The following is a 27,675-nucleotide window of genomic DNA, read 5'->3' as shown; positions in this document are numbered from 1 at the left end:
ATAAAGCGACCTTTAAAGAAAGCATTCATACTTGATTTTTGATCAATGTCAGCTAATTATTCAATTAGATTAACTTATGATGATTAATTACACTAGTAGCATCAGTACATGAAATATTGTGTGTGTGCGTGCGTGCGTTCATGTGTGTGTGTGTGTCTGTGTGTGTATGCATATAGTTATTTTCAACAATTCCTTAAGGATTAAATGTCACACCACCAGAACTAAAAGCTTCACATGAAATCATGACAAAATGACTATAATTTAAAAGTGAAAGTAGAGTTACAATGAGATTTTATTTGTAGATCTCCAGGAAATAGAAAGAAGGTCAAATGATGTCACCAGAGAGATGATTATTTCAACATAATAGATATATATTTACTTCCTTTTCTCCTCTTTAACATTATATATATATATATATATATATATATATATATATATATATATATATATATATATATATATATATACATACACACACACATACATTTATACACACACACATATATATATATATATATATATATATATATATATATACATACACACACACACATACATTTATACACACACACATACATACATACACACACATATATATATTTTTATATATATATATATATATATATATATATATATATATATATATATATATATATATATATATATATATATATATATATATATATACTTCTTTTTTCCCCTTAAACATTATTTGGAAATTTACTATTTAACATACCCACACAGGCCTACTATTTCTTTTAAGGTAAAAGACAAAGCAAGCCATCAATATATTATCATTGGTTTTATAATAACTAATAAAAATAAAAACATTACTAAACAAGTCATGCTGTGTCTGTTTACATTTAAGAATAAAACAAACAGCAATGCATAAAGTAGCGTTTTTAAAACAGATTACAAATTCATCTCATCACGCGGTCGTGACATCACTGCTCAGCCGCTGAAGATGGCCGGTTGTGACGTCAGGGCTCATCGCACTGAAGATGGCTGCTGTAAGGAGAGTCTGTGTCAACGCCAGGATGATTTTACACGTTTTTATCTGTTTGTTCGCTGCAGCGAAGAGTGATGAACAAGTCCCGCTGGTCGCATGGGCGAGTGACGGGTAAAGGACGCATGTTATAAGAGTACAGTCACGGAAAATCGTGAAAGCGATTGTTAGCTTTCATGCTTTGCTAGCTGAATGACGCGGTCGCTGTCCAGTTCTGAAAACATGAGGAACACATTTAGTATGAGCTTAAACATTTGTATCATCGAACAGTCTTCGAGTCATTTACTAATTTATCTCGATATTTATGTACAAACCATGTTTTGTTATATATATAGTATATTGTTGAGGACTGTCACTTGTGTGGTAATGTTATGTTGGTAAAAAAAAACTTGGTTAAAAGATTTATTTGGGGGAAAAAAACATGTAATCTCCGTTTGATTGTTATAAATAGATGTATAGGAAAGGGGTTCATTGGCAGCTGGCTTTAGCCATTATTGGGGGATATTTGTAAAAGCTGACCAGTATTACATATTTGGTTCAAGATAACCATGATATGCAGTTGTAGTATAATCATGGCATGCGTTTTTCTAGGCCTGTCTTCTTACAGTAGTTTGTGCTTGTGTAGGGTCGTCTTGTCTCCTGTGAACGCGCCGTCAGCAGGTCACACTGTGTCTATGGATGAGCTGGAATCATACCTGAACACAGCTTTGAGCGCAACACCTCATAATCTACTGCTCTTCCTGCAGGATAAAGTAAACACTACATTACACATTACACAAAAATATCATTTATTTTTATATCAGTATTATAGAAGGAGATGTAAAAGACTGTACAAAGTATATACTCAGAAATTGACTCATTTGTCCATTTATTTAGACATTCAGGGCAAATGTTTGATTAAATTTGTAGAAATTTTAAATAGATATTGATCAAATATAATACATTTTAAAAAATGAATGATTACATGTCCAACATAAAATATGTTGCGAATTAAAATGCAAAATGTAAATATTGTACTGTCAAGATTACACCTTTCCTGCAATACAGTTATTCATGTTTCTGTCTGCATTCCCGTAATGACATGTAAATCATTCATTTTCTTTTCGGCTTAGTCCCTTTATTAATTAGTGGTCACCACAGCGGAATGAATCGGCAACTTATCCAGCATATGTTTTATGCAGCAAATGCCCTTCCAGCCGCAACACAAAGCTGGGAATCATCCAGCTTATTCAGTTCACCTATACTGCATGTCTTTGGACTGTGGAGGAACCTAGAGCACCCAGAGGAAACCCACGCGAACACAAGGAGAACATGCAAACTCCACACAGAAATGCCAACTGACCCAGCTGGGGTTCGAACCAATGACCTTCTTGCTGTGAGGCGATCGTGCTAATCACTGCGCCACCGTGATGCCACATGGCATGTTATATTGCTTATAAATTACGTAATTTCAAGAATCATATAAGTTATAAAAAAGTATTACTGTAAACAATGTATTTTGTGGCACCACGAAATAAATAGCAGAGCATTATATGAGATGATAGACTTTTTATTTTGTCCATTCGATATGTATTGTCATTGTACAGCCATAAATGTCATTTATTTCAAATAATGACTTTATTCTCATATGAATAATTCAGTCATGTCTTTCAATGATGAGTGATTACTAAAGCATGCCAGGGCATTACCACATGTTGATAAAATACAATAAAAATATGCAATAAGTCGAATTAAAAATATTCCTATATTGGTGGCATGGTCCGTTGGTATTTCTGTGTGGAGTTTGCATGTTCTCCCCATGTTTGCGTGGGTTTCCGGGTGCTCTGGTTTCCCCCAAAATCCAAAGACGTGCTATAGGTGAATTGAGTAAACAAAATTGGACGTAGTGTATGTATGTGTGTGTGAATGAATGTATGGGTGTTTCTCAGTACTGGGTTGTGGCTGGCAGGTATCCACTGCATAAAAAAAATACTGAAATAGTTGTCAGTTCATTCCGCTGTGGCAACCTCTGAAATAGAGGCTAAGCTAAAGAAGCAAAATGAACGAATATTCCTATATTTTCACTTAATGATAATGTGTCATATGATTGCGTCATACACTGCATTTAAAAAAACACACAACATTATGCATTTCTGAATACTGCACTATTAGAAACTCTGGCAGAAGAAATGTTTTTAAAGGCATTGGCAATGCTACTACTATGTGCTTCAAAAATTCAAGTGAGACTACAGTTTTATTTTGGTGAATGTTGTCTCTGTTTCATTCAGTTGAGTGTTGATGACTTTACAATGTATGGAGGAGTATTTGGAAACAAACAGGATAGTGTCTTCCAGAATCTTGAGGTACGTTTCTGTGTTTTCCATCTGTCAATTTTTTAAATACTGCTAATGATTCGCACACATTCACACGCATTATGATACATCTGTAAAAAAAATATTTGACTGTTTTTCTTTTCTTAAAATGACTTAACTTGAACTGCTGTAAAAAAAATTGAAAAAAAATTTTTTTTTAAGGTACTTTATGAAATGTTGTCATATGGCAACAATGTCCAATAGTGGATCTAGCTTAGAAATTTCCAATTTAAAACTTTCCTTATAATTTTTTTTTTTTATTTGACGAACTGTGAGCATCTCAGTTAGAACAGAATGAATCATTAAGCGGTTTAAACGAACTATGAGCATCTGAGTTATTGAAACCGAGTGAATCATTGAATTGTTTGACGAACTGTGAGCATCTCAGTTAGAACTGAATGAATCATTGAACTGTTCAAACAACTGAGCATCTTGATTATTATAACTGAATGAATCATTCAATTGTTTAAACCAAGTGAATTATTGAATTGTTTGACCCGAGTGAATCATTGAAATGTTGAATCGACTGAATCATTGAACTGTTTGAATTGTTTATATTGAATTAATGTAATTAATAAATGAATGAATGTAAGGTTCATATCAATTAATGAATGAATGTAAGGTTCTAACAAATTGATGTGAATCAGGGGTTTAATCTTGTGCATGGATCAAGTTAATTCCAAGTCGACAGAGGTACCTCTTTATTTGGTTTATTATTATTATTATTATTTTGTTTTGTGCATTTGATTGGTTGAATTATTCAAATGCTTGTTGGAATGGGTTTGAAAATTTTTCTGTTGTAAAACATGTATAGAGTGTTATTTTGAGGTTGTAAGGAGACCTTATTGAATAATAGTAGAATGCAATTTAAACTGATTTAGTCTGATTTATTTTGTCTTTAGCTCTATAAGGGGTTACTAGGGTTATTGCACTGCTAGTGTATCCCAGGTAGCACTGACTTTATCAATATATATTTTTTACTTATAAATATATAAGTTGGCACCCCTACCCAGTCAGATCGCTACAAATGCTTCACTTGTTATTTTAATGAGTGAATCACCTGTGATGCTTCTGTGACACACTTGAGTTTTCTGTAAGGGTAGATTCAGTATACTCTTTATAAAGCATTAGGGTTTCCCAAGGTTAATTGCTTATGATAAAATGACCATAAAGTGGCTTTTTAGCCCAAATAAAAAGTATCTCAAATTTTGTTGTGTTCACAGGCGGCTCTAGTGCCCTCCTCCTCCTTATGGTTGCCATCTGTGTCATCGTCTGCAGCCGCTTTGGTTCCTACACTTCTCCAGAATCAGATTGATGCTGCTCCTCTATACATGAACCCAGAAACACTTGCTCAACTCCGCCTTAATGCGTCTGTTGCTGCCTTGCTGGTGTTTCGCCTCCCTTACAGTGGCGGGTAACCTATTCTCTTTAACAATACCTGGAGTTTAGAAAGAAATATAGCAAACTCATATAATGCTCCGTTAGTTTATAAACACAATACGTATTTATAACAATCTGTTACACAGTGGGAAACTATTATGATCTCATTACAGTGCTTTCTAGTTATCACCTCCAAAAAAAAGTTGTTTTACATACAGTATTAATTTCAGTTTTGAAATCCTGGAGTATCTGAAGAAACTTGAATAGTAGGATATACTTTTACCATCCTCCACAATGTAATATAGAAAGTCATTATAGAATTAAGCCCTTATTTTGCCAGTATGCACAGGGAGAGTTACCCAAACTAGAGGTGGTGCTTTTAGAAAAGGCACACATCAAAAAGTTGAGGTCAGCGAAACATGAGCTAATGAAGCGCAAATAAAAGAGTGAGAGCATGAATTACAGTGATCTTTAGATGTGATTATTCAAAATCTATACTCAAGTAAAAGTAGTGCTTTTAGTACTGAATTTTTGTTTTACATTACTAATTAATTAAAAATAAACAAAAAAATTCTACCTTTTCTATCAATCAATCTATCTATCTATCTATCTATCTATCTATCTATCTATCTATCTATCTATCTATCTATCTATCTATCTATCTATCTATCTATCTGTCTGTCTGTCTGTCTGTCTGTCTGTCTGTCTGTCTGTCTGTCTGTCTGTCTGTCTGTCTGTCTGTATATATATATATATATATATATATATATATATATATATATATATATATACATACATACATACATACATACATAAAAGTACAATTCAGTGCTTTTAGTACTGATTTTTTTGTTTTACATAACCAATTAATTAATATAAACAAAAAATTTAATTTAAACTAAAATTTACTCGAGTAAGAGTAAAAAAAGTATTCTATGAGTTAGGGTAATTAGGCAAGTTATTGTATAACGATGGTTTGTTCTGTAGACTATCGGAAAAAAATTGCTTAAAGGGGCTAATAATTTTGTCCCTAAAATGGTTTTAAAAAAATTAAAAACTGCTTTTATTCTAGCCAAAATAAAACAATTAAGACTTTCACCAGAAGAAAAAATATAATCAGACATACTGTAAAAATTTCCTTGCTCTGTTAAACAGAATTTGAAAAATATTTTTAAAAATTTGAACTGTATGTATATGTGTGTGTGTGTGTGTGTGTGTGTGTGTTTGTGTGTATATATATATATATATATATATATATATACATATATATATATATATATATTCACATAATTCAATATAATTTGTTAGATGAGAATTTCTTAAAAGGTTAATTCAATGTATAATTTAATATAATTGAATGTAAAAACAAGAAATACAGAGCAAATCAAAGAAAATCCCATTTATTTTGGATTTCTTTAAACCTGAAAGGGAGATGAAAACCCAAAACCTGTTATCATGAGAACTGTAATTAGTCTTTTTCTTGCAGGGCTGATATGATGTCTACTAAAGAGGTGCTCAGTGGAAATGGTATGCAAATTCAGATCAAAGTTACTTTATATAAAACTAATCATTTAGTATATTGAAAGATACATTTATGAAATGGAAGATATTAATGAAATGATGTTGTTTGTTGTAGATGAGGTAATTGGTCAGGTGCTGAGTATCATGAAAGCTCAGTCGGTGCCGTATACTGCAGTGTTTACTGCACTGTGGCCCTCAAGGGTAAGACACTACTCATTTATATAATTTTAGAAAATTAAATAAAAATGGTTAATTTGTTAAATAACCTATTTGTTTATGTTGTTTAGCTAAATGCATTTTAAATGAAATGTGCACTGGGCCAGATTTACCTACCATCAGTGCAAACTCCTTTTTGTTTTTCAAACTTTCCTTTTTTTTTGTTGCATGTTTGTCACACTTTATTGTTTAAATTTCATTTTAGGATGAACTATTTTTTTTTTACTCACCGTACTCTTGATGTCTTTATTCAATATATTATCCAAGCATAGTGGTTATCATTTATTTGGCCTCATTTGAAGTTGAAGTGGCTGGTATATGTTTTAGGTGGTTGAGGAGGCATCTCCAGCCGTGCAGTCTGTATGGTCACGATCGCTACTGCAGTCCCGTCGGGACGAACTGCCAGCTCCAAACCCACCTTTGGAATTTAAAGAGAAAGGATCCACCTGCATTCTCATGTGGGCGGAGAAATTGGTGGTTAGCCAGTATCGCTCAGGAAAGTGGGAAAGGCATGACCTTACCTCCCAGACATTTGGTAAAGGTGTAGAACCCAACTTGTCTGGCTCATCCTGCAATGACACTCACTCCCGGTAAATATTTCCCAGCTGATTGTGCTTGTCATGATTTATTTTTAATGACCTAGTTTGAGGACCATGACTTTTGATTTCTTCTCTTTTTGACCGTTGACATACAATGTCATTTATTTTTCAAAAACTCCTGTTACAATCACTGAAGCGGTTAAATTGAAATTCTCCTCTTTATATTTGCAGTTTTATATAATAGGTTTAAATAAAACTTTACTTACACTTATGTACATGAAAAGCTTGCATGTATGTTAAAGGTGCAATAGGTGATCTGCCAAAATGCTAACCGCTTAGCATATTATCTTTGGACGGTGGGGAGGGACTGTGATTCAAAGCCACACCCCCTGAAATCGCAAACGCACACACCGCGTCACAACAGCCGACAGACAACCAACTAGTTCATGTCATTCGCCTGTTAGTTAGTGCCAGCGCTGTGCAGGAATTACATGAAATACTTTGCCACACTTACATGCTATTTCAGAGCGAATATTCAGAGTAGCATGGTTAACAGTATAGGAAGGCTATCATTGTTCACAAATGACCCAATGTGAATATAAAAGCAACTTCAGCTCAATAAAGCAGGTTAGGCGGATTAGCGCTATTTACTGGTGTTTTGTTGTTAAACTAAATATAAATCTACATTATAGATGCTGACAAAGCACCTTATGAAACTGAGAAAAATCACATCAATCTTTCACCAGGAGATTTCAGTGGCTGAACAACACGTCTGTGCATATAAGTCATTCATAACAGAACACAATCTAACATAAAATAGTTTCAAAACAGAACATTACCTGTCTAACAGTAATACTTCAGCCATGGTGTCGTCGTTCCTCCAGCGGGCTAAAGTAACTCCAATATTGATTCAGGTTTTTAAAAGTTTCAATTCAGCTTTTGATTTCTCCTAGTCTGTCTCGTGACCGCGCGGCCGCATTAAGGGGAATTATACTCGCGCCTGGCTTTACAGTAATCGGCCCGAGCTCGTCTGTCCTTTGGCGGCTCCGACTCGGCATCTGCGAGCGGCCCGCAGCTCGCTCGGAGCGCATGCGTTTGTGATGCAGACAGGCACACGCTAATGGCGGATCTGCGTGAACAGATGCGCAGAAGTCTTAATCTACATTTGCTGACAGACAGTCTGACCTGCCTATCGGAATTAAGGGAGATGACGGTCCGACTCTATTTAATTGGGTAAACATTTTTTAGTTTTATGCTTTACCCAGAATATAAAAATACATATAAACACATTTAGATCATTTACTGTAATCATTACTATTGGACTGTGAAGAGACTTTCAACCAGCACAACAAAAAATGTTTCTGAAGACAATCACCTACTGCACCTTTAAGTAGACATACGTGTTTACTACTAATTTTCAAACAAACATATATGAAAAGCTAGCACACAATGTGAAATGCAGACTGAAACATCTAATGTAACATGCGTACATACAAATCTTTTGCCTTGCAATCATCTGGAGAATTGCCAAATATGTTCTCTGTAGCACGTTTTGTTTTCAAAATCCACTAGTGGGCGTCATGTACATTTTTGACAATCTCAAATACATTACTGTGGCATGTTTTCTCATGTGTGCTGCCAGAGGTTGCTGTATACCAGGGATCACCAAACTTGTTCCTGGAGGGTCGGTGTCCTGCAGATTTTAGCTATAACCCTAATTAAACACACCTGAACAAGCTAATCAAGGTCTTATTAGGTATACTGAAAACACCCCGGCAGGTGTTGTTGAGGCAAGTTGGAGCTAAACCCTGCAGGGCACTGGACCTCCAGGAACGAGATTGTTCACCCCTGCTGTATACTTTTCTGCATATATTAACATATATAAACTTGACCCACAAATCCCTTCCCTAAACCCGAACGATAGTGTTTTCAAAATCAAACTAGAATAAAAAAGGCATCCCAAGGAGCCTGTGTTGAAACGTATTGCAAAAAATTGGGATATTTTGTAAAATGTAATAAAATCAAGAATATGTAATTTCTTTATTTATTTGTCAAATGTACATAAGCAATGCAAATAAATTGTATTTTTTTAAATGCAAACAAATTTGGATATCAATGGCTGCTACACACTCTAAAATAGTGGGGACAGAGTCATGTTTAGCATGGTTTTACATCAACTTTTTTTTTTATTTACAATGATTAATCATCTGGAAAATGAGGATACTAACTGTTAAATAAAACATGCCTTAACATGCCTTAACATGGCCACTTCCTTTTCATGAGTGGCCTTGAAATGTAGTAAAATCAACATCATTGACAAAGAGCACAAAATCACCAAGAGGCGACACTATGATGCTATATGAGAAACAGCCACTAGATGCCGCTGGTGTCACGCGGCAGCCTTTATGGAATGAAAGTTCCAGTAGAACAACAGCACAGATAACTAACATTAGACAGAATGAATTAAAATATTGAGTTAAATATGAGTTAAAATATTATATATTTATACACCCCATTGAAAAGCAACATTTTAAACAATATCTCAATGAAAAGAAAACAATTTTATAAATGTTTGGCTAAGTTTCATATATCTGTTTAACTTGAGAAAGATTAACACAATAACCTTAGTTACATTTTTTTTAAGTTTTACTTAAATTAGGGTGATGCAAAAATGAGTATTAAACATATCAAAGAGATGCTCAACTTAATGTCTCTTCAGAATTCCCCATATGTGATTTATTGGAATCAGATCAGGAGACATACTTATAATAATATTACCATAGATGTGTATGTGTGTGTGTATATATATGATGAATTAATATGTCAGAATTCAATCATATTGGACAAAGTGACTATTGACATAAAAACGTACTTAAAAAAAATACTATATACAATTCTAACATTAAATACTGCAATAAAAAGTGTCAGTCTGTTATTAACATCCCATTTTAAAAGTCAAATTGACCATATCGGTATTAATTTAGATTATGCCAGTGTCTAAACTATTAAATTAAATTAAGTTCACCTAAAAGTGACAGTTCCAAGAAAATAAGTATAGTAAAAATATAAACAGTGTGTAAAATAATCTATTAAAAATGCTGAAGGTTGTGATAGAAAGCGTTGTATTGTCGTCTTTCAGGTTGTATCTCAGCTTTTATCTCAGCTTTATTTTTAAATACATAAATAAAAAACAAAGCAGCTACTTGCCATCGCGATAGCAATAAGATCCAATGAACGGCTGATCACTCTCACTCCAAAATGGCAGAATTGTGGGGCTGTTGCTGGGCGCTGCTGTTGCAATGCAACGTTCTATTGAGGGTCGCCTCTTGGTGATTCGAAGCTCTTTGCCATTAGTGCGCGCGTTAAAGAATTTGATTGTTTTTAAATGGACAGTATATTTATAAGTAAAAGAAAGTGTATGCATGTAAACCTATCGAAGGAGACTTTAAAAATAAACAAGAAAAAGAAAAACCTATTATATAGTGTAGGCCAGAGGTGCTCAATCCTGTTCCTGGAGATCTACCTTCCTGTACAGCAGGGGTGTCCGAAGTCGGTCCTGGAGGGCCGGTGTCCTGCTGATCTTAGCTCCAACTTGCTTCAACACACCTGCCTGGAAGTTTCTAGTACACCTAATAAGAGCTTGATTAGCTGCTTCAGGTGTGTTTGATTAGGGTTGGAGCTAAACTCTCCAGGACACAGGCCCTCCAGGACCGAGTGTGGACATCCCTGCTGTACAGTTTAGCTCCTACCCTGATCAAACCCACCTGAACCAATTAATTAGGACCTGAAATCCACTTGATAATTACAGACAGGTGTGTTTGATAAGGGTTGCAACTGAAATCTGCAGGAAGGTAGATCTCCAGGAACAGGATTGGCCACCCCTGGTGTAGGCACTTTAACTGCTAATGTTTTAATGGGCCGGATCATTTAATACAGCCATTTAATACAGCCATGTCTGTATAAAGTCCTAATTATTGACCCAGAATGGATTTTCCATTTTGCCATTGGTTATTGTTTTTGTTGTTGTTTTCAGTCATCTTTTATTGTTGCTAGTTATTTGATATCCCCTTGGATTGTCACTGCTTTTAAATGTTTACAGTTCACATATTGTGTCTTTAAATGCAGGTTGGTTCTGAATTATGAAGATGTCCTGAATTTTCGCTCGTTCAAGCTATTGTAAGTTTCTTATTTTCTGTCATTCATACAATCACATTCTCTGCCTGCTGAGCTTGAACCTTGTTCAACATTCTCTTCAGATTAGTTATGAACCGCCGTCACTATAAGGTTTCTGCTCGCCATTGGTTCACTATGGATCTGGTTCAGCTGGAATATGATGGGAAAAAAGCCTCATTCAATGGGAGCCGTCACATCTACGCTCCGTCTGAGTACTCATACCGATGTGAGTCCGTAAGCAGTTCCTACTATGCTCAGCTGTCACCGCACTCAGACAAGGACAATGCCAATGACTGGCAGATCTCTTTTGAGAACTTCCAGGTAAGTTATGAAACCAAAGGCAACTGTTTATGCTAAATTTCGATTATCGAATCAAATAATAGAATCATCCATGCTGCCACGCCCCCATATCACGTCAGCTTGGCTTTCCAAGCGGGAAAAAAACAGGCTTGTTGAAGTGCTTGTTAAACTGCAGACGCAGGAGACCCTTTGATAGAGCTTAAACCCTCTCCTCTTTCAATGAAGTCGCCGGTGTGTCAGCATTTTGGATTTCCAGTGAGTTATGTTGACAACGTTCGTGTTGACGACAAAAAAAACACAGTTTGCAAGCTCTGCTTTGTACGTATTAGGGTTCGTCCGATAGACAACACCGGCATCGCGATCCTCCGCCCGCCCCCGTTGCAAATCCGCTCACGAAAAGTATACACTCAGGCCCTGTTTACACTAATAAGTCTTTGTTTTTAAATGGCATTTTAGAACGACAACGATTTGACATCCACAGTGGCGTGTAGCATTTCTGAGCAGCCCTCCTTCCTCACTACCTCTGAAAACGCACATCACATGACCACACACACTCATTCACACGCAGACACAGACGCATACACAGTCATGCGCTCGAGACAGCAGGTCCAGGAAGTCAGAGGATCAGTAGACTGCTTCAATCTTTCACTCACTTGCACTCAGTCATTTTAGCGAACACCTCAGATACTGTTGGCTGGTTCCTGTTGGTTGTGCACCTTTTTTACCGACGGCATTATAACGACACAGATCACTGCCTATTCACGAGTCCCGCAGAAAAAGTGATTGACAGGTGGTAATTATGTGTGTAACTTGCCTTTATTCATTTACTGTATGATTTGTTTATGGGTAAAACAAAGACCATGCAGGTCAGGTAGTTTAAACGGTAGGCCATAAATAATGAATTTGTTATTAATTAATTAACTATTCATAATCGAATCGAACTGTGACTTTAGAATCAAAAATGTTATCGAATCGAGGCTTTGGAGGATCGTGACACCCTTAATACTAATAATCTGTGGTTTTCCAATATGACTTTAGACTCTAGACTTAGGTCGTAATTGCTGTAAGCAAGACAAACATCTTTCTTAATTCCTGGCAAAATATTATGCTGGACCATCAAACATCACTAAAGACATTTTAGAGCTCTTACAGTTTTGGCAAAGACTGTCTAAAAAAATTAAAACATTACAAAAAACTACTAAAAAGACTAAGAATGTGAAATAGACACACACATCTACTTATACCCATACATCTATGTTTGAAATCAGTCATAATCCAGAAATTAGCACATAGCAGTGAAAGGGCGACACCATAAAACACCAAAGGCTCTATTTTAATGATCTAGGCCAGTGGTCACCAAACTTGTTCCTGAAGGGCCGGTGTTCTGAAGATTTTAGCTCCAACCCTAATCAAACACACCTGAACAAGCTAATCAAGGTCTTACTAGGTATACTTGAAACATCCAGGCAGGTGTGTTGAGGCAAGTTGGAGCTAAATCCTGCAGGGACACCGGCCCTTCAGGACCGAGATTGGTGACCCCTGATCTAGGCCCAAAGTCTAAAGCGCAGAGTGCAAAAGCATAAAGGGCGTGTCCGAATCCACTTTTAATATTTTAAGGACGAAAAAATACACTATGCCCTTTGGCACATGGTCTAACAGGTTGTGCTTATTTTCCTCATGAGTTATGGGAAGGGCCAGACGGAATCTGCGGACGTTTTGTGCTATTTCTTCTGAGAATTTTGGTAAAAGTCTGTGGATTTCCGCTGAATTATTTTGTGAGTATCATAACTAAAACCTTAATATATGATATAGAATATAATATCTTTTTAACTTTTATTTAATGTTTACAATTCAAATCCAATTAGATTCACTTAATTAGGTAAATAAAGAAAGTTTGTCATATAATATATCTAGTAAAAGACAGAAAATCTTACTGTACAAACTGCATTGTAAATAAATCAGATGAACATTTTCACATTAGTCGATAAAATTACTGAAATTCATTTAAAAACGGAATAAATATAGATTTACACACATTTACTCAAGTAAATAAACAGAAATAATGATGGGCTAAAAATCTGCAGAATTCTGCACGCGCAGATTTCAGGTGGGCCTAGTTATGGGTGTGTTTTGAGAATAAACCAATCAGAGTCTCATCTCACATTCCCTTTAAGAGTCATTTGCGTCGTGACATGGCGCGTTTGCTATTTACATAGCGGACTTTGTAAGTGTAGAAACTGAACGCTTCACTAGTGAGTAAACAGTTAAACATAGCATCTGCAGCGCGAAGATAAAGAATGAGCCTCTTCCAATCCGCCTTTACTTTCACTTTCTCTCTTTCGTGGATAAGGAAACGGTGTTATACACTCCACTGAAGACATCCATTAGCTTACATTTATAATTTTGTTTGTTAACCACAAACAAATGTTAATTACTGCATAAATATTATTTATTAACAAACTAACAAAACTGTTTGAAAAAAAAGTAAAAATAAATAGAAAAAACTTTTAATTGATTCATTTTACTGGAAAAATTTGAAGGTACTTTACAGGTCCCTTTTTGACTGTGATGAAGGATTAATCTTCTTTATTTCTTCCACAAATATGACCACAAGCTTTTTGATTTGTTATTTGAGTTTCTGAGAAACTTAAAGCTGCAACTTTATTGGTTAAAACTACCCAAAATAAAAATAAAAAACAGGCAGTGTTTAAAACTACCTTCCTTTAGCCAGATTCACAATGGTCAGCTTGTGTTTTATAATTGGCAGTTCGCCGTTCGTCTTTGCATAATTGTTATGATTAATGCTTTACACTACATGAAAGAGAGGTGAAACCTTGGATTGCTGTTTAACCAAGAATATTCCTGTCTCTCTCTCTCTCTCCGATGTGACAGATTCAGGGCTTTAATGTAGCAGGGAAGGATTTCTCTTATGCCAGTGACTGCGCCAGTTTCTTCACTCCTGGTATATGGATGGGGCTTGTCACATCTCTGCTCATGGTGCTCGTTCTCACTTATGGCCTGCACATGATCATGCAGCTCCGCACTATGGACCGCTTCGATGACCCTAAAGGTCCTGCCATCTCCGTTCCCCAGACTGAGTGATAGATTCAAAGATAGATGCAAAGTTAGTTCCTTTTTTCATCCTCACAGCACCCGTGTTTGCTTCGACTATACAAAAATGTGTGAATGTTATTCATTTTGTACCTATCATGTGACTGAGGTGGTGCTGGATTTATAATTTTTTTTGTGATAATCATTCAATAAAAACATGTTAATGATTGAATCTCAGGATCACATGTGCAGATCGTAAAACATAAAGATTATATATAATTAAAATGTCCATGAATTAAAAAAATAGTTACAAGAATTGCTATATTACTATTTAAACTTGACTTCAAAGTTGAAAAAGCTATGGTATTACTTTTTATGCAAAGTAAAAATTCCCAGTGCATGTTTTAAGAGATTGATTTATAAGCCTTTATTCAACCCAGGCTCATTCTGGAAACGTCCCGCGAAATACGTCCCGGGAGGTATGTATTTGTGCAGTTTTTGTTTTCGCGAATCCGCAAGAGGCCGCTGTGTGCACTTTTTCGCATCTCGCACCCGCGCTGTTCTCGTGTAAAGCCGCCAGAGGCCGCTGTCAAATGACCGTCTGTCCGACTGACTAAATGATTGACTGGGCGATCGGCCAATCGGCCGACCCACCCTCCTCCTCCTTCCCTAAAACCCAACCGGTTTTACCGATTGACCTGCCAGCCCGCACGCTTGCTTCCCTTAACCCAGGGGTGTCCAAACTTGTGGGGGCCCACAAGGCTTTTTATGAATAATAATATAATCTGGCCCGCTATACAAAAATGAACGTAATTCAATAAATAATCACCGGGTGTCGCTGTTACATGCCTTCAATATTTTTTCGTGCTAATAAAGTGCAAGAATATTCTACGCTGGCTAATTATGATGTAGCCCAGCTAATCGCACCGCACAGAAAACCTTTCACTGAAGGAGAATTTATAAAGGATGAGTGTTGCAAGTGTAATTTGCCCAGAGAAGATTCGAGATTTTAAAAACGAACGTCTTTCTAGAAACACAGTTGGACGATGAATTAAAATAACAAATTAAAATAATTCCATAACACACACACACACACACATACATACATACATACATACATATATACACACACATACATATATATATATATATATATATATATATATATATATATATATACATATATATATATATATATATATATATATATATATATATATATATATATATATATATGCGCGTGTCTGTGTAATATATGTAATATATGGCCTGGGACAACTTTTTTTTTTTGCATCTGGCCCTCGGCTCAAAAAGTTTGGACACCCCTGCCTTAACCCAAGCAACAATTTACAAAAGCTGTCCAGAAAAAGAAAAGCCCGTCTGGTTTTGGCCGCATTTTCAGATTTCCCCACATTCTCGCCCGGTTATTAACTCGTTCACTTAAAAGATTCTGTTTTTGTCTTACCTGGTTTCTGGAACCGCTCTTCCCCGGACTCGAACCCGGTCGTCGCCATCGTCAGCTTCCCTCCAGGTCTCGACCCTGCCAACATACACGACGAGCTAACCGGACAAACTGGTTGCAGTGGGAAAGCCCTCCACACGGAGGTGAGCTGTCAGCCGGCGAGCGCTAAAATAAGCAGCGTCACACCGCCCCATAGCGTTCGATTAAAAAAATGAAAAGCAGCCATACGTACCTCCGGCCATGTAAATTGCGGTCTCCAGAAACGTCCGCGGGACTACGTTTTCAGAATGAGCTCAGGTTGCTTTTATTGGCCTAAAGATTTTAAATTTCACCTGTAAAGCAACTATACTTCATTTTTTATCTCATTTGACTTTTTCCAGAAAAGAATATTATTGTGTATGTGTAAAGGCGCACCATTAAATGTGATAAATTATTTTGACAAGATAAATATCTACTAACAGAGTTTGATGTTTAGTGTGCTGTTGCTGTAAATATGAAAAGGTGAGTTTGTTTTGCTGTTTAAATGACAGGTTCAATATTATTTATTGGTGGTGAATATCAATCAGTGTTTCTGTACTGTAGTTTCCCCTCACAATTCTGTGGTCCTGTGTGTGTCAATAAATAGATGTTGGTGTGGGAACTGGCATATTTAATGACCAAGTCTTCATATTGCTGGAAAATGTCTGGTTAATAATCAATAAAAGTTTCTCTGTTGTCATCTCATGCAGGCATGCTATGAACAGATACGCTGTCTGTCCATATGTTGTTCAGGATTAATAATTAAAGTACATGACAAAACATTTTAGAGGACATGTCATATTTTGCATTTGTTATTTGTTTTAGTTTACCTCTAGTTTATGTAGTAACATCATATTCGATTATAATTTAAAGAGCCCATATTATGGGTTTTTGAAAATTCCCCTCCATGTAGTGTGTAACACAGCTCTAAGTGAAGTGAAGTATCCAGCTAAGGCTTAAATCTGTAAGAATACAGTGTTTAAAACTATTGATTCATCTATAAAAGAGTCGACTCATAGTGCTTCAAACGAGTCGCCTTGATACTGAGTCATTAGGTGTTTCGCCATGACGTACTAACGACACCAAGTTATTCACGTGCACTCTCAAACCCGGGAGATTTCAAACCTGCGGCCCCGCCCTCTGACACAGAAACACACACACACACCCACAAACACACACACACAAACATGCCGGTCGATTGAAGTCACACTGCTCTCTACCCAAAGATGAAACCTCAGCATAATAACCAAGCAGGTGGGAACTATTGGAAACTTTTGCAAACTACATGCTACAAAGAAAACTTCATCGGCGTTTGTTAAAGGAAGGATCAGTAAAGAGTAACTTACTGCTGGACATGTCAGGATGGGTTTCTTCCTCCATTTCTCAAGTGTAAGTACGTGCGATTAAAGTTGTTGCCTCGTTGACTCTAGCTTGCAAATGTATTTAGTTGTGATGTGTTACTTGTAACCGAGTGTACTGTATCAGGTTAACTGGCTATATTCTCTTATCGCGTGCAAAGTCACGTTAAAAACGCGACGCATGCTGCTTTGTTTACGGTGCTCTGTGGACGAGGGTAGTGTGTGCGTGCGTGCGTGTGTGTGTGCGTGCGCTGTCGTCTGGAGTTGTGTGTGTGTTTTTGTGTGTGTGTGTGTGTGCGCGCACGCAAGGACGAGGGCAATATGTGTGTTTGTGTGTGTGTCTGTGAAAAGAGCAGAGTGAGACAAGCTAGGAGATCTCGACAGTTTTTGGAGTTTTTGCTCAATAAAATAGTCAGTCGTCGGTATTTTCAAGTCCATCGTCTGTATTTACATTGACCCACTGGCAGCTAAAATACGCCTACACTATCGAGTGTGTATGAACTGTGATTACTTTTATGTTGCTGATTAGCTATTGTGCATTTCACTCTCTGACTGAAGGCAGTCGACCAATTGCAACAGACTGTCATCGGTCCAATCAGCGCAGATTAGCTTCGCGCTAAGGAGGGGTTTGGGAACAAATGAATCACTGGACGATTCATACGGGAGTCGCTGGAATAATTAGGTAAAAATAAATGCAGATTATAAGACCAGGAAAGTGTTTTTTGACCTTGCATGCATATTAGACTGTTGTGGGAGACCCTTACAACCAAGATATGACCCTATTTCATGTATAATATGGGCTCTTTAACTTAAGATAGTAGACGTGGAGGTCAGCGTAAATTGACTTTTAATGTAGACATTAAATCCACAATAAACAGCTGACTTTTTAAATACCTACTCCAGTGACCAGCTGCTCCTCTAAAACAAAAAGGTGAAGAATCAGATTAATCAAAATGGCAAGCTTTTGCATGTTTTTGGTTCCGGGGCATTTCACTGAATTTAAAGCCATCTAATCAGTAAAGCTCTGTTTTTTGCAATTTGAGAAATATCCAGCAGGGTGAAAGGAAGCATGGCAGCACTTTGTTCCAAACACAGAAGTAAACAATATTTTCAATGATTTTATTCACATTGGTAACACTTTACAATAAGGTTTATTAGTTAATGCATTTACTAACATGAACTAATCATGAACAACACATGTACAGCATTTATTAATCATAATTGAACATTTACTAATGCATTATTAACATTCAAGTCCATGCTTGTTAACATTAGGTAATGCACCATGAGTTAACATGAACTAACAATGAACAACTGTATTTTCATTAACTAACGTTAACTAACATGAACAAATAAAGTAGTGAATGTATTTGTTCATGTAAGTAAATGCATTAATTAACATTAACTAATGAACCTTATTGTAAAGTGTGACCTTCACATTTATTGATATGTTTGCCTACATTTCTTCGATTATATAGAGAAAAGAAGAATTGCGCTTATTAATAAAAGTTCAAAATCCATTGTAGAATTCTAAGGGCCCACGCATTTCGGCCCTTCAGAGATATCTGCCCAATCCCAATTCTTCCCCTTATCCCTCGTTTTGCACGTTCCCGTAAAGCAGGCGTGTCCAAACTACGGCCCGCGGGCCATCTGCGGCCCGCAATCAGTTTTGTGGCGGCCCGCTAGGCTTTTTATAAATATCAATAGAATCTGGCCCGCTATACAAAAATGAACGTAATTCAATAAATAACCACCGGGTGTCGCTATTACATGCATTCAATTAAGCAGCAGTTCTTGTTATGATCTATATATCTATCTGTCTGTCTGTCTATCTATCTATCTACATACAGTTGAAGTCAGAATTATTAGCCCCTCTTTGATTTTTTTCTTTTTTTTTTTTAAATATTTCCCAAATGATGTTTAACAAGCAAGGACATTTTTACAGTATGTCTGATAATATTTTTTCTTTTGGAGAAAGACTTTTGTTTTATTTCGGCTACAATAAAAAGCGGTTTAAATTTTTTTATGAACCATTTTAAGGTCAAAATTATTAGCCCCTTAAGTCTTCAGAACAAACCATTGTTATAAAATAACTTGCCTAATTACCTTAACTTGACTAGTTAACTTGATTAACCTAGTTAAGCCTTTAAATGTCACTTTAAGCTGCATAGAAGTGTCTTAAAAATATCTAGTCAAATATTATTTACTGTCATCATGGCAAAGATAAAATAAATCAGTTATTAGAAATGAGTTACTAAAACTATTATGTTTAGAAATGTGTGGAAAAAAATCTTCTCTCCGTTAAACAGAAATTGGGGAAAAAAATAAACGGGGGCTAATAATTTAGGGGGGCTAACAATTCTGACTTCAACTGTATTTATATATATATATATATATATATATATATATATATATATATATATATATATATATATATATGCGTGTCTGTGTGATGTATGTAAAATTTGGCCCGCGACAACGTTTGTTTTTTGCATCTGGCCCTCGGCCCAAAAAGTTTGGACACCCCTGCCGTAAAGGGGTAGGGGTGTCCCAATTCTCTTTAGCTTGGAGGCGTAGGGCTAAAGGGAAGGGGTATACACCCCTTCGAAAGGAGATTTTTCAGGACCACACTCGAAACCAAGGGGTAAGAAAATTTCCCGGAATACACCAGCCACAGCAGCAGCATAGCTGCACCCGAAAGTAAGGAGATCCAGAAATGTGTATTTTTTGTCATTATTAAAATTTTTTTACATCAAACGAGCACGTGTTTTAATATATTCATAACCGCATTTGTGTTTTACCGTCATGCTTTAAAAGAAACTAGATATGGTAATAGACTTGGAATATAGTGGATAAACAGTTGTTTATTATTTACATTTTATAAAGAATCATAGAAATAGAGTAAACTTTAAAAGTACAAACCCTTCATATCTGAATGCATTCTAACTGGCTGTCAGGTTTTTTATTGTTCATCAACTTCAAAAAATAATGTTCATAAAGTTGTTATCAGGCGAAACGCAGTGAGTAGCACATTCACCTCACAGCAAGAAGGTCGCTGGTTCGAGCCTCGGCTGGGTCAGTTGGCATTTCTGTGTGGAGTTTGCATGTTCTTCCCGCGTTAGCGTAGGTTTCCATGTTACAGGTGAATTGGCTATGCTAAAATTGACCGTAGTAAATGTGTGTCTGTGTCTCCCTGTGGTTGTGGCTGGAAGGGCATCCGCTGCGTAAAGCCTGATTTATACTTCTGCGTCAAGTGACCGGCGTAACCCACGGCGCATATAAATGCCTGTGCATTTATACTTCTGCGCGCTGTCTCTGTTGGTATGCATTAACACTTCCGAAACGCTAGTGGGCAGTGAGGTGTAAATGTTCCTCTGTGTCGAGTTTCTTCGCTGCTGTTTTGCTTTTCCTAAACACTTCCGGGATGTACAAGTGGCTCAAACTCGCTCATTTTGAGGCAGAAACCGGCGGATGTGCAACAACTTTAACTATGAGGTAAACACAAAACAAAACTTTCCATCTGGAGCTCCTTCACGAGACTCCACACTTGTAAACAATCGCTACATTGGGCTCGCGTCCAGCTCGCGCCATCCGCGCGGCTCTCGGTCCCGCCCAGACTCATCAGCGCTACCAAGCCGACCAATCACAGAGCTTGCGCTACGCGTCATTGCGACAAGTAGTTAAAATTTTTGAGAGGTGCGAGTCAGCGACGGCCACAGCGAAGGGCTATGCGTCAGCGCTGTAGCATACACCGGCGTTTGACACAGAAGTATAAATCAGCCTTTAAATACAGTATATGCTGGATAAGTTGGCGGTTTATTCCGCTGTGGCGACCCCAGATTAATAAAGGGAATAAGCCGAAAAAAAAATTAATGAATGAATTAAGTTGTTACCATTATAGCACTTTGTCATGATTTTATATTAAGAAAGATTTGAAGAGCTACAGTTGCTTCTTTTACCCATTTGTACATTTCTTTTGATAAAAGCGTCTACTAAATGAAAATAAAACGAAATGTGTGTGTAGTCAATCCACAGGGAGAAACACCAGGAAGACATTCCTTCATCATCTATTCCACCCCCTTCATGAACTCCAAGAACTCTGCAATAGAAGAAAACCCATGAGGCAAAGGCAAGAAAGGATTTGCATCAAATAGGGCGCTATAATGCCACTGTGTAAAGTAGTTTCCCATCATACCAAAAAAATAAGAAAGAATGGGCACTCCTGATATCAGGGCTGAGACGTTTACTAAAAAGTAATGGACTATACTAAACCTTAGATACCTTTATTTGAAAGGCTTTTATAACATTTCTATTTAAGGACGACACTAGCCTTGTAGCCAGTGGTAACAGAGCTTAAATAAAATTAAAAAAAAAGTAGATGGCCAGTGGTCCATATAATAATTGATCTCTTTTCTATCTTTCTTTTTTATTGTGAGTGGATTGAGTATAAATAAAAACATGCTTACCATCATAATCAATTTTTCCGTCATTGTTTTTGTCTCCGTCCCTCATCAGTTCCTCAATGTCATCTTCAGTGATGGCTTCACCTGTAGCTTCCAGCATTAGCTTCAGTTCATCAAGGTCAATGTAACCATCTGCATTCCTGTCCAGATGCAATGAAATGCAATCAGAAGCCTTTAAACCCAACACCAGTTTGCTCTCGGAATTTGGTGTAAAGACAGACGTACTTGTCAAACATACGGAAGAGTTCCGCCAGTTCTTCCTCTGGCCTTCCTTTGCTGTCATCTTTCATGCACCTCACCATCATGACCAAAAATTCCTCAAAATCCACCGTACCACTTCCTGTATGAAAACGACCAACATTTCTTTAAAATTTTTAAAACTGACCCAGCAAACTGAAAAATCACATTATCTTAACAGCCATTTAACAACAGTGATATCTCAGCTTCAGGCCCATGCTGCTGCAAAAAAAAAAAAATGCTTAAACCAGCCTAGGCTGGTTTTAGCTGGTTTACTAGCCTGATTTTAGAGGGGTTTCAGCCAACAGGGGTTTCAGGCTGGTTTCCAACCATTTGCAGCCTGGTCTTAGCTGGTCATGCTGGAAAATGACCAGCTAAAACCAGCTTGACCAGCCTGGTTTGGGCTGGACATAGCTGGTTTTGGCTGGGCTTTCAACCTGCCTAGGCTGGTCAAGCTGGTCATCTCCTAGCCTGACCAGCTAAGACCAGGCTGGAAATGGTTAGAAACCAGCCTGAAAATGGCCAAAACCCCTCTAAAACCAGGCTGGTCAACCAGCCAACCAGCCTAGGCTGGCTTAAGCTGTTTTTTTTTTTTTTTCAGTAGGGTAGGGACCTGGGATTGGCTCATTTTACTCATGCAAGCAAACAGCACTTCCTGTATCCTACACCTCCTAATTAGCTTAAATGTTAATAATGATTAGCTAAGTAACATCATGCTAGGTAATATTAGGAAATGATCAAACGTGCAAATGAGCCTTGCCTAGTAACAAACCAGAACACGCTAGCAACTGCCTAGACATCTGGGTCGATTTTTATATAATTAATTTGACCAGGAAGCTTAGATATATCATCATGCTAATCTATCAAACTACTCCATAGCGACAAAACAGACTAACCTAGCAACCATTTAAGAACAACTCAGCATCAGAACATCCTTGGACCTAAAGATGGGCTGATTGACTCATGCTAAAAAATGCAACTTCCTGTATCTTACACATGCTAACAGGGATTAGCTAAATGCTAATAATGATAGGCTAAGTACAGATTGTAGTATTTTATTAAGATTGATCAAATCTGCTTTGCTATTTTCCTGTAAAGTAAGAGACCATGTAATATATATTTACAGGTTAAAAACAAACAGCTTGGGGTTCTTTGATGTTACTTATTCTGAATTGATCTGGACTTTACCATCTTCATCTACTTCGTCAATCATCTCCTGGAGCTCTTCAGGGGTAGGGTTCTGGCCCAACATCCTCATCACTTTACCAAGCTCTTTAGTGCTGATACAGCCATCCTCAGCGTCCTGAACAAAAATGTCAAATGCTGCACGGAACTCTACATAAACGCAACAAAACAGTTAGTTAGGCTATATAACATATACATATATCACAAACAATATATCACAAACAAATATTGCAAGTCAATTTAGTAAATATTTTTTTAATAGAGACGAAACCTATTTAAGTTTGTTAAAATGTGCTAGTTTTGATTATTAGTCTTGAAATATATATATATATATATATATATATATATATATATATATATATATATATATATATATGTATGTTTACATACAGTACTGTCAAAAGCTAATGTGAAGAGCTGCTATTATAAAGTGATCATATTGTGAACTGTTATTTTTAGCCAGTGTTCTTTCTGACAGTTCTAATTCATTACTACAGGTAAATAACTAAAACCACTCAAATCCAGTAAAAGGTAAAACTATTTGCGCTACAAACCAGTGGTTATAATTAAGATAATAAATTAAAGTGATATGATAACAAATATCTGTTTGCAATATCAATAAGCATTTCTATAGTGGTAAGAAAATGGGGAAGAAAACAACATTAAAAGCTTTATTCAACTATCAATACATTTAGAACATTTTCAGCTAGTCTAAATCCAAATTCATGCTGTACATTTTTCTGAACAGTACCATTTTTCTGCTCATCAGTGAGTTGCTCTGCCTGTTGAAGACATGGATTAAGAATCATCATCTACGTACACAACTAGTAACAAGCATCATAGTTGCAAGCATCATAATTTTATTAACACTGATTTTTACAACCACAAAGTTTAGGACATTATGGAAAACGCAAAAAAAAAAAAAAGTACTCATTTCTAAATTTACTTTGACTTGTATTTCATTGCAGACAATACAACAAACATTATTTAATGTGACCCTCATGATTATTTTTTTGTTTTGTTTTGTTTTAAAATAAACATGTATTTCAAAATTTGTAACAGTAAAGCATTTAGCACGTCATTGCTTTTCACAACATTTAAAAGCCGTTTAGAGACTGGAGTGTTTTAGGTGTAATTTTGTCCCATTCTTTCTGCAAACAAGTCTTAAGGTGGTCAACAGTACGGGGTCTTTGTTGTCGCATTTTGCTTTCTCTATTGGAGACAGGTTGGGACTGCTAACTCAGCTGCTTAAGTTTCTGACTACAACCCGCCAGATTGCTGTAACATAAACATGTATCAGGATTTCCTTGCCAGACTGACAGTGTTGCATCTCTCTTTCATACACAGAGAGAGCGAGAGTGATCAGTCAAGATAACCTAGTGATAACACACACAGTTTAACACACACACAATCTGACTTTAAGTATTTTATCTTAAGCACCTGCATTTCCAACATGCATACCCACATTTAGAGCTGAGCAAAGCATGCCAAAATTAGCCATGGTGTGACAGGCGGCTCTCCATGTGGAGTCATGAATGGTCGTACCTCTGCTGTTTTAAGTGGCTCCTATCTAACTCTGATAATGCTCAAGAGTCAAGTTATTTAGAGCTGTCTTTTTTAGCCCAGTGACATTAACTGGCCTGCTTGAGTGAATCATGTATAAAAGTTATGTATGCTGTAATGGCATTAGGGGTGTGTTGATCAGGTGTGCCTTAAAAGAGAATGTAATAATGCCATGCTGTATAATCTTCATAAGTTGATTCATTTCTTGTCGGCTTAATCCCTTTATTAATCCGGGGTCACCACAGTGGAATGAACTGCCAGCACGTTTTTACGCAGCGGATGTCCATCCAGCCACAACCCATCTCTGGGAAACATCCACACACACACTCATACAATACAGACAATTTAGCCTACCTAATTCACCTGTACTGCATGTCTTTGGACTGTGGGGGAAACCAGATCACCTGGACCCACTCGAATGCAGGGAGAACATGCAAACTCCACACAGAAACACCAACTGAGCCAGGTTCGAATACGCGACCCGACGACCTTCTTGCTGTGAGGCGAAAGCACTACCTACTGCGCCATCTTCATAAGTAATTGCATAAATAATAAAACGAAAAACTCTGATAAACTCAGATATTTGACACATTGTTTTTATGAAGATGTGTTTAGGAGCCCTTTAAATACACCTCATAATCTTCTTTTCATTCATGACCATTTTAAAATGATATGCATTACAATACAACATCAGCATTAAATGACATCTCCAAATAGGGTAAGATGGGTGAAAATGCCTGTTTTTACATTGAAGCTGCATCATATTTAATTAGTGTATGCAGGATTATGACACAGGTATGTATATATAACTGTATTAGTATATAATTTCTCTCATTTTGCCTTTAGGTTTAATAAATATCGGAGACGTCTAAAATGTAAACAAATTATTGGTGAATAATAATCCCATTTATTTCAATAAGTGAGAAATAACACTACTAACATCCTGCCACTTACCAATTATTATTATTATTATTTCAATATTACATTTAAATCTTTCTCCAAAAAGTTTAATCTTCAACAATACAGTGTCAAAAATAAAAGGAGTACTCCTTTAAGCTAAGCCATGAATACAAAGTATGATACGTTATATGACTGTGGTTAAAAGTATAAATGAAAATGAAAACTATTTCTAGGCCCACTATATGCGCTTGTATATTGTGAAACTTTGTTTAAAACTCAAAGCACGAAAAAAGACCCAAGACTCACCGCTGCTTTGTAGATGTCGTTCATTGTGAGAAGATCAGATGAAGTGCCGACACTAGTGGAGACCAGGACACAAAACCAAATGAGCTTTATAGAGAGACCGTCTGCTCCTTCCTGCCCACCTCAGTGTGAGATGGTCCATCACTGTCACATAAGCCTGATAGAACAGCTATTTGTTCATGACTAGGCTTTAGTTAAAATTGGATAGACAAAAAAAAACTATTATCTATTCATAATATACATGTACAGTATACATACTATCAAACAAAACGTAATCTGTAAAAATTTAAAGCAGGAAAGACAGCAACAACATGAGGAAGGCAGAATAGCTATATGTGAGGAGGATATGCTGGGGGAAAATGTACACCTGTACTCACCTCCAAGTACTCCACTACTCAGCTGACTGCTGTATGCTCCAATGATAAAGAAACCACACTTAATCAGTACCTCCTATTTAATATCAACACTATGAAGAAATCCTATTGTTAAAAAAATTCTATTTTGTATAACATATAACGTATGTATTGTATAATGAGTACCTGCAACAGGTTTCTTATGGTTAGGCAGAGAGAGAGAGAGAGTTCAAAGAGGACATGGTCATTGAAATTATGCAAACCATTAGCCCTCTCTTGGTAATGGTACACCATTCCACAGAAAGCACAGAATTTGTATTAGGTTGAAATATCTGCAGATACAGAATGTAAAAAAAAAAAAATGTTTAGTATTTTTTCATAATTAAAATAAAATAAAAGATTATCCACTTTGGACAATTGCTGTAGTTGTAAGACTTTTCGCTTTATGTGTAATGCAGACAGGATCACTGAGAAATGTGCGGTTTGAGTAGTGGTAGCACATTTATCCCTTTCACACATACACACCTTTCCGGAAAATTACCGGCAATTTTCCGGAAAGGTGTGTATGTGTGAACAGGCTCTTTTTGAAAATACCGGTAAATTCGTTCTGGCTATTTTCTGGAAAGAGAAGTTGTAACATTACCGGTAATTTGCTGGAATGCTGCTCTGTGTGAACGCAAAAGGAAGATTGCCGGAAAGAGCGCGTGCACGTCTAGAACGTGCTGACGTGAGATGTCAGCTTTAGCCAATCAGACGCATTCACGTCCGCGCGGTTTATGAGAATAAAAGCCGTAGAATATTTTTCCAGACACATTTAGCTGCCAGAAATTAGTCAGATAACGTTTATACAGTATATTCATCTTAATGCCAACCGTGTAATTAATTATCCATAAGATGCTTATGATAAGCCGTTGTTTGTTTACCTTCAATGTTTGCGTGTGCCCAAGAAACAGCCCGTGAGCGCCAGCACACACACATATCATGTACATCTCGACATGCGAAAGTGTTTCTCTATATGTTTTCATCAAAGTTGTTCGCAATACTGATGAATCCACAGAGTTTGTGATGTAGTCAAATATTTGCAAACACAAGTGCAGCCGTTTAGAAGTCATTTCTGGTTAATGATGTCAGAATTTACCAGTATTTTGAAATGGATGTGTGAATGCTCTTTACCGGAAAAATTCCGTAACGTCCTCGCCTGTGTGAACAGCACTTTAAAGACTGTAAAGTCGTTCTGGAAATTTTCCATATATTTACCGGTATCACTGTGTGAAAGGGGCTAATGTCTCATCAGGG

General features: G+C 36.7%; 2 protein-coding genes across 4 annotated transcripts; one reads left to right on the top strand and one right to left on the bottom strand.

The window, feature by feature from the left end:
- Positions 1 to 957: 957 nt before the first annotated feature.
- Positions 958 to 16,799, top strand: atp6ap1a (ATPase H+ transporting accessory protein 1a). Of its 2 annotated transcripts, none has more exon segments than NM_001386520.1 (11): positions 958 to 1,120; positions 1,632 to 1,758; positions 3,274 to 3,348; positions 4,581 to 4,771; positions 6,224 to 6,264; positions 6,374 to 6,459; positions 6,802 to 7,064; positions 11,139 to 11,189; positions 11,270 to 11,507; positions 14,379 to 15,673; positions 15,722 to 16,799. In NM_001386520.1, coding segments are annotated over 10 exon segments (1,401 nt in total). In that variant the 5' UTR covers positions 958 to 1,001; the 3' UTR covers positions 14,589 to 15,673; positions 15,722 to 16,799.
- A 3,420-nt stretch (positions 16,800 to 20,219) lies between these two features.
- On the bottom strand, positions 20,220 to 26,093 carry tnnc1a (troponin C type 1a (slow)). Of its 2 annotated transcripts, NM_181498.3 has the most exon segments (8): positions 20,220 to 20,605; positions 21,169 to 21,209; positions 21,313 to 21,474; positions 21,842 to 21,978; positions 22,064 to 22,178; positions 23,264 to 23,410; positions 24,012 to 24,042; positions 26,030 to 26,087. In NM_181498.3, coding segments are annotated over 6 exon segments (486 nt in total). In that variant the 5' UTR covers positions 26,054 to 26,087; the 3' UTR covers positions 20,220 to 20,605; positions 21,169 to 21,209; positions 21,313 to 21,442.
- Between the last annotated feature and the right edge of the window lie 1,582 nt (positions 26,094 to 27,675).

The sequence above is a fragment of the Danio rerio genome, chromosome 23 (genome assembly GCF_052040795.2).
Source record: "Danio rerio strain M-AB ecotype USA chromosome 23, GRCz13ab, whole genome shotgun sequence".
NCBI classification, from domain to species: Eukaryota; Metazoa; Chordata; class Actinopteri; order Cypriniformes; family Danionidae; genus Danio; species Danio rerio.
This window is presented reverse-complemented; position numbering and strand designations above follow the sequence as displayed.

What these genes read in the sequence shown, in the direction of transcription:
- tnnc1a (XM_087305293.1), bottom strand. Translation starts at nt 26,053, where the DNA reads ATGAACGACATCTACAAAGCAGCG. An exon ending in ACGACATCTACAAAGCAGCG is followed by an intron (nt 24,043 to 26,029) that starts GTGAGTCTTGGG and finishes TGTCTTCAACAG; the next exon opens with GCAGAGCAACTCACTGATGA. An exon ending in TGACGAAGTAGATGAAGATG is followed by an intron (nt 22,179 to 23,263) that starts GTAAAGTCCAGA and finishes GTTTTCATACAG; the next exon opens with GAAGTGGTACGGTGGATTTT.